Here is an 8,283-nt window from a genome sequence, read left to right as displayed (position 1 = left end):
TTCATTGAAGTTACATGAGGAAGCATGAAATTTCTAGACATCTCTAGCAATAGTAGATGGCAAATTAAATTTTCCTAAAGGACAGGAAAATAGTGAGGGAAAAGACTTAACAGTAGAAGGTTAGAAATCACTGTTATGTTCCCGGATTCACGTCTAATTATGGTGGAGTCTGGGTAGCACGTTCAGCTGTCCGGACTTTTCAGCAAGAAGAGGCACAGGCGATGGATTTGGCGCTGCAGTCTGTAGATAAAACTATTTTTCCATGTAGGTTGGATCTTGAGCGCTCCTCAGCGGCCATGTGTTAAAGCCCGGGTCCCCAGGATGGACATCTTGGGAGGAAGGAGAACATGTGGCGGCGGGTCCTAGAAGGCTGCCACTCAGGATGGGCCTTTGAAAGTGCCCAGGGGACCTGATGTCTTTTTCTTACCGGCTCATGAGCTGAGCGGCTTGCCTCAACACCTTTAGGCCAGAAAACAAACAATAGGTCCACCTTGGACTGGAACCACTGAAGCTGGGACTTCCACTTCCCGCCCGCCTCACGGGATGGCAGGCATTCTGACAGCAAGCTGACTGACAGAGAAACGTGAGTGGAGCCGAAGCTGATGGCCACAGTCTTTCTCTTCCACCTGAGTGTCTTACCTGATAGATTGTTTCGCAGACCAACTCCTTGGAACCCTGTGGCCTTCTCCGCCTCACACGCTGTGCATCAGCAACCCAGAAAGTCCGTGCTTTAAGTTGTGCTCATCCCCGACCTCTTCTCACAGCCTTCACTGCCCTCTATACGAGCTTCAGATAAAGGTGACGTCAGAGTTCAGCGCTGATTGTATGGAGGGGCTACCAGTGGGGCTGTGCAGGGACAGAGGCCGTCCACTTCTCCCCATCCAGATGCAGGAGGCACTGCGCAGAGTGGCGCTGATTTGTGCAGCTGAGGAGCTCACGTTAAGCGTTAGTGCTGAGTTAGGACATAGATGGCCACTGGTGGCTAGGAAGTTCCTTCCTGGACAGTGCAAGTCGACCTAGTGATACAGCTGCATGGAAGGTGCTGGAAAATTGGAGTCTGTAGCAGGTGGGGCCTAGAGCAGGGGGTGTGCGGAGAAGCAGGTCCCTGTGCTGTCAGAGGGGGACCCTCCTAGGGGTGACAGTGTGAGCTGAATTGACAGTGTAAGAGACCAGGAGTCAGAGAGGCGGTGGGGAGCTCAGGAGAAGCCAAGGCCTGATAATGCCCTTGGGAGCTTGTTACAGAACTGGAGAAGAGGGGATCAATAGCTGTCACATGACGTTGCTGGGTGGGTCCCTTAATTGGGTACACTGAGTGCATTTTGTGGACAATAACTAGAGTCATTGGTTGCTGAGCAGCAGTGGCAAAAGAGGAAACAGGTTTCACTATTTCAAACTGACATACAAATGTTACCTTTTTTTTTTTTTTTTTTCTTCCTGTATGATCAGGGTCAGTAACATTTTACATTCAATGTGGTCCCTGAATTGAGAGCAAGAGAATTTGGCCTTCCACACTGAGGATAAGATTTTAGGATTCTTATGCATAATGCAGTTTCCCACGTTTGAGAAGAAAAGTTCAGAATATTCTGCTGGATATCACAAATTCTTGTATTTCTATGTAGGAGTTGAAATTAAAAGTAGGGTCTACATGCAGGGCCTCCTTTCCTGTTACTGTCACCCCAGCCAACTTTGCGAAATTTTTGATCACTTCATTTGTATTATGGAGGTTTGTGTGACAGGTTTTTGTTGTTGTTGTTCCTCCTGGCTTCTTTTACACCAGTGGGACACATCCTTTTGTAAGCTTGGACTTATTCACGTGCGCTTACCTGCAGGGGTGGGTGGGGCGTGTCTTTCCTCTGACATTTGTAATTCATTGCTAATGAAGGCATCGACAAAGATCCATCCAAAACGTCAGCACCCTCCGACTACCATGTCCTGAGGTGTCTCTACCAACCCCTGGCTTCAGAGGAATTTTAGACAAGAACCTGAAAATTCTTGTCCGATTCTGCTCAGGATGTCATTTAAAGAACTGCCACATGCTGGAGGCTTTAACCACAGAAGTCATTTCTCCACAGATTTGATGGCTAGGAGTCCCAAATCAAGGCGCCATCAGGACTGGTTTTCCAAAGGTGCGGCTGGTGCTTTCTGGCTATCTCTCTGAGGTCTCTCGTTGGCTCTGAGTGCAGAGGGAGAGAGATCGCGCCGTGTCTTCTTGCCTGATGCCCTACTTCGTGTTAACTCCTTCCCTGAAGGCCCCCCTCCGGGTCACCCTGGGAATTGCTGCTGAGTTCCCTTTATGAGTCTGAGGGGACATGATGCGCTGAGCAGCACTGCGCATGCACTTGTGGACATCGCAGGGTGCCACTTGGCCCAAAGGAACTGGCTTTTGTCATTGTAATACACATGGCAGCTTTTAAGGCCACCTTCTGCTGGAGTGGGCCCATCCCGATCCAGGGCTGTCTGCTGTCACTGTCATCTCTTTGTTGCATATGGAAAATAGACCTGCTGCCCACGCCTCCAGGGATGTTCAGACTGCGGTTCTATTACGTATGGCACAAACATTGCACGATTAGCTGAAGAATATGATACAAAAGGAGTAAATCTGTTAGAAGTGTCCATTGCACGTATACATAAAGCAGCATCAAAGAGATACATTTTTGTGTATCTAGTTGCTCAAAGTGAAAAGAAATAGAGGTGAGAGTGGCAGAAGTCACTGTTTTTAGCAGAGTGGTGCAAGTGACATTCTCCTGATGTCCTGATGTGCAGATTTGTTTTCCAGGGGATGATTTGGCTATCAGAAGAACCCTGAGAAATGTATGTGCGCTCACTCTGTTTATTATACATCTAGGAATGTGTCTACTGAAAGTGTTAAATTAAAGAATAGTACCAAATTTTCCAATCACAAGTAGGTACATGTTGATCTATACAGACCACTGAAAACTAAGTGTCCATTATACAATTAAATTATGGAATACTCCACTAGGAAGAATGTATGCAACGTGTTAATTTTTGAAACTGACCTGCCAATTTGGTTTGAAACTGTCTCATTGCTATTTGTTTCTCAATAAAATTATGGAAAAAAATTATGGAATACTTTCTTTTGACATAGCAAAATAACTATTCAAGAGATACTGCTGAATGCTAAAAACAATTTTAGAGAATAGTAAATTAGTTCATTTTCATGCAAAATCATTATATAGAATAAGTTACGTCATGAAAAATAAATTGGCCAAATCCCAGTCAAAACAAGTACACTTATCTGGGATGGCATAATTACTAATGAGTGCTCTTCCTTCCTTTGTTTGTTTATTCCTTGGTATTTTCCAGACTTCCTGTGCTTACTTCAGATTAAATACTAATTTTTATTTATTTATTTTTTTATAGATTGAGCTCTTATTGAGATGAGCATACTTGGCCTCAGTGCCCCAAGGTCTGGAGGCTCAAAGCTCCGTACACTTAAGCTGAGGCCTTGGCAGGTCTGTGGCATGTTTCCTCATCTCTTCTGTGTGTTATAGGCTCAGTGGAGATTGGGAAGTGATGACAGCCTTTGTCAGCTGGGCATAGCTCTGAGCAGTGATTAAATTAAATCTAGATTTAAAAAAATGTATAAGCCATGGAAATTGTTGCAACTCATTTGCATTCAGGCCTGGACTTCACCTTAGATGGCCATGGCTCTGTGTGCTGGAATTAGCCTTAGGGATTTTGTTTGTCTTCCTGTTCTTGTTAACGGGGGATAGGGGAAGGGGGATAGGGGAATGGAAGATAAGCAGGCCTTAGTCCTCCTTGCACTTCATTGGTCAAATTTGTAAGGGGCCTAAACATAAACTGTGGTTTTGTTCCTCTTTAGGCCCATATTTTATTATTATAGGTATTGTCATACTTCTACAAGTCCTATTATATAAAAGTTAGTTGGGAGACTATCATTTAGCCAAGATGGGATGCGGCTGCCACATCAAGAAACACTTAAGTGGGGATTAATAAAGCAGAAAACTTGAACTCTTCACCACTTATATTACTTAGTTACTTTTTTTGAAATTTTTTTGGCAGAGCCAGGGATTGAACTCTTGCGCTTGCCAGGCAAGCATTTATTCTACTGAGCTATCTCCCCAGCCCCTTACTTAGTTACTTTGAAACCTTAGACATTTTGTTACTCAAGAACAGGTGGATGAGACTGCTATACTAGCCCGGAGCTTGAACTGCTATCAACTGAGTGAATTTCAGAAAGCACCAACAGTAGCGTAGTGGTGTAAGGTACGTCATACTCCCTACCGTCTTGGATAAGGTGGTCCAGTGTAGAGTCCCCATCGGAAGCCATTGAGAGGGGTATGGGTGGAGAAGCAAAGGACTCTGGGAGATCCCTCAGCGATGGGCTCAGTTGTGTATTTGTACACACAAGTGTTCCCTGCCTGTCTGCTTGCCTGCCTGCCTCCCTCTCTCCCTCCTTCCCTCTTTCCCTCATTCCCTCCTTTCTTCTCTCCCTCCCTCCTTCCCTCCCTTTCCCTCCTTCCTTCCTTCATTCCTTTTTCTTTCTGCCCCAACCCCTTCCAACTCCCAAACCTCTCATAAATCCAGTATCACAGATCTCTTCTACTTTACTCTGCATGTATAACTCTGCAAAGCTAAAGACTTAATCAATTAAGAAGCCACACATGACTGCAAGGAAATTCCATGAATATACTTGACTGTGGGTTTTTCTGTTTTGTTTTGTTTTGTTTTGTTTTTGTTTTTTTGGCAATACCAGAGACTGAACTCAGCACCTTGCACTCACCAGGCAGGTGCTTAGGGCACTGGGCTTTCTCCCAGCCCATTGACTGTGCTCTTCTCAAACTGACCACCATAAATCTCATCTCTCTCTTTGGTCCTGTTGGTGTTCATCCCCTCCATACTTCGGTTATTTTAGATGACTTGCGTTTAATTTGATCCTTACTCTTTGCTCAAATTGTGTTTTCTATTTCCTCAAACACTCAGTCATGATCCGTTTGTAACAGATTCATTTGCGCGATGTTATTCTAACCCCCTGTGGTGATATAAATATCTTACTTAAAAAATAAAAACAAATAAAATGCTAGTAGGATGTTCAATGAAAAACTTGAATGACGGTTGTTTTTATGTATTTTAAGCACAATAGTGTAATTACGTTTCTTTATGTTTGCGTACCTTTATCTCTAGATAGTGCTATTTGACTAAATGACTATTGACATAGGGCAATGGCTACTTTCAGAATTCTGTAACATGTTAGAAAACTGGTGAAACTCACATAATAACCAAGGACTGTCTTTTAGTCTTCATACAGTACAAGTTCCTAGATCGACCTGTACAATGGTAGCTTTAGGTAGGGAAATAACTTTTTTCTGTTTTCTTTTATGCTCGTCGTTTACGGAGGTGTGCTCTGTGACATATTAGTCAGGTCGGCCTCAGTTAACCACTGCTTGCTCTGTTGGTTAGCGTTGCTGGATGTCAGAGGTGGCAAAGGTCTGGATGCACTCAGGCTTACAGATCATAGGTCGGAAGGCTGAGGAGTCCAAGGTGAAGGCATTGGCAGTTTCTGTCAAGAGGGTAAATACGTGAAGAAGTTAAATATTTGTAGGGTCGACTAGTTACTTTGCTGTCCTTGATAGTGCTATTAAGTTTCTCGTTTTAATTCAGAAATCTCATCAATTGTTGGTAAACTATTGATCATGACATCCTGTAACTTCCTTATGAAAATATTTGGTCGATTGTTTTTGAAATTGGGAATGAGGAAGTCCTGTGACAGATTCCTGTGGAGACCTCATTCCTGGTCTACAAACGGTGCCTTCTGGCTGTGTCTTCACAACGGAAAGTCTCTCCAGAGCCTTTTTTTCTTTCTTTCTTTCTTTTCTTTTTTTTTTTTTTTTGGTACTAGGGATAGAACTCGGGACCTTGCGCTTGCTGGGCAGGTGCTTAAGCTACTGAGCTGTCTCCTCGGCCCCTCCTGGGCCTCTTGTGAGAGCGCTTGTCCAGTTATAAGCTGGCTCTCTCCATGCCCTCATGCCACCTCCACCCTGTGGGTGGTAGGATTGCATTACATGGACCCGATGGGCAAGCACATTTGGGTCAGAGAGAGCACGTTTGCTGAGGGTAGGAAAGACGTCACAACTGAGCAGAGTACTTGGGGATTTAGGCTTCAAGCTGCACACCGGTGTCCACTTACACATTGAGGATAATTTAAGGTCTTTGCTTTTATCTTTTTCCTAAGTAAAGCAAGACAAAATAAATAGTGAAAAATGGGCCTTCACAGTTTTAAGAAGGTTTTTTGTTTGTTGTTTTTTGCTTTTACTGATTGTTACAGAGAAAAAAAAAAAAAAACAAAAAACAAAAAACAACTCAGTAAACTTGTGTAGGCTGGACTAGTTATTTTACTGTATTTACTGTACCAATTAAGCTTCTTACATTAATTCAAAAATTTCATTAGCTGTTGGTAAAGTAATGATTATGATATTGCATCTTCCTTACAAAAATGAGTATGTGGTAGATTTTCTTTTAAATCGGAAGTGACAAAAGACAGTAAATTTGCTTTAAATAGATGCAGCTTTGGAGGTGGACTCGTTGCTTGGACCCTGCGCTTCTTTATCTCCTCGCTCTTGCGTACCATCTCCTTCTCCTTGCTTCCCCTACCTATCGCAAAGAGAAAGCACAGAGGTTGAGAGTGCGCTTTCTCAGACACAGTTGGGCTTGCTCTGAGGAGAAAGCCTTCTCTCCCCTTGCACTTTTCCTCTTCTGGATTGTGTTCCCTTCTGTCTTCACAGTTCGGAATGCTCGTCTTTCCCTTGTCTTCTCCTCAGGGCATGCGATGCTTTGCTTTGATGGTGCCGTCCAGTTGCCCTGAGCCTGTCCTCTTGTGTTGCAGGAGCTATGCCTGTCCCAGACCAGCCTCCGTCGGCCTCCGAGAAGACCAGCTCACTGAGCCCCGGCTTAACCACCTCCAACGGGGATGGCTCTGAAACGGAAACCACCTCTGCCATCCTTGCCTCAGTCAAAGAACAGGTAGAAACATTCCATTCTTGTGGCTCACGAATGAGGATATTAAAAAAAATAACCTTATAAATGAATAATTATGATTAAATTGTTAAGAGAATATCATTAACTTTTAAGCAAAATTTTGGCATTAAGCATACAAATAATATTAAAATACGGTGACAGTTGCTTTGACTTCATGATATTATTCTTGATTTAGGTGTCTTTCCTTGGAAAACTATTCCTTTGCAGGAAATATCCTTCTTCATAAGTGAAGTTTTAGTAGGTTTATTGATGATATGATGATATTCTTAAATGTAGGAACCTCAGTAGGTATTCTTCAGACAGTAGAAAATCAAATAAGCTGCCTACCTGTATCCAAGAGGCTAAAAATTTAGTGTGTATTGACAGGGAGTGAATGTTACAATAGTGACAACAAGTGAATATCACATTAGGTCAAAGTAAATTGGTCTTCCCAGTGTTTCTGAAGTAGATCTGGAAGGACATGTTCCAGAACATTCCTTCTTAAACTAATTAAAGATTGATCATCTTTAGCACCACTTTGCCTTAAAAAGTACACAAGCAAATAAAAATTAAATCTGAGATTTTTCAAGCAATTATTTGATGAAACTCATGCTTCTTTTATATAAAAATGGTAGATGATATTTAAAAGTTTAGTGACCAAGGCCTGGGGAGATACCTCGGTGGTCTAAGCACTTGCCTGGCAAGCTCAGGGACTTACTTGGGTTTCATCCCCAGTAGTGCATGCTGTGCTGGCCACCAAAACCAGGCGTGGTGGCGTGCGCCTGTGATCCCAGCTCTTGGGAGGCTGAACACAGGAAAATTCCTACGAGTTAACTGAAGTACTGAAACCCTGTAGACCTGTTGATCTTCTGCTAAATACATAAGAAAAAAAATACATGCCACGTGTAACTATTTCAGCAAAATTAATGTAAGGCTTTGCTTATAATGCTAATGAGAAAAAATAGAAAATTAGGCACAGCGAATTCATAGATGAAAAGTCCAAACAAACTGACTTTGTGGAAATGTTTTTCACTTAAATGTACTCACCATATGCATTAAATTTCACATGAAAATAAACTTTCTTCTTTGTGTACCGAGTAGATAAAAGTCAGAAAAAGAATGTGTGTTCTATGATAGCGCTTGGTTAATGTTTGGGGAAATCTATGTTTGTCTCCATTTCAAATGAGAATGTGAAATGCTATGATATTTTTTCCTTTTCTTTTCTTCTCTCATACCTCTTCTTCTCTTCTCTTCTCTTCTCTTCTCTTCTCTTCTCTTCTCTTCTCT

General features: G+C 42.7%; 1 protein-coding gene across 1 annotated transcript in view; it reads left to right on the top strand.

Moving 5' to 3' along the window:
* Ctnnd2 (catenin delta 2) overlaps positions 1 to 8,283 on the top strand; it is a 927,345-nt gene that overhangs the window by 160,559 nt on the left and 758,503 nt on the right. The window contains exon 2 of the mRNA XM_004625202.3: positions 6,866 to 7,002. Coding sequence (XP_004625259.2) covers positions 6,866 to 7,002 — 137 coding nt within the window. The remainder of the gene's footprint in view (positions 1 to 6,865; positions 7,003 to 8,283) is intronic.

This window comes from Octodon degus, unplaced genomic scaffold (genome assembly GCF_000260255.1).
Source record: "Octodon degus isolate 3935 unplaced genomic scaffold, OctDeg1.0 scaffold00008, whole genome shotgun sequence".
NCBI classification, from domain to species: Eukaryota; Metazoa; Chordata; class Mammalia; order Rodentia; family Octodontidae; genus Octodon; species Octodon degus.
This window is presented reverse-complemented; position numbering and strand designations above follow the sequence as displayed.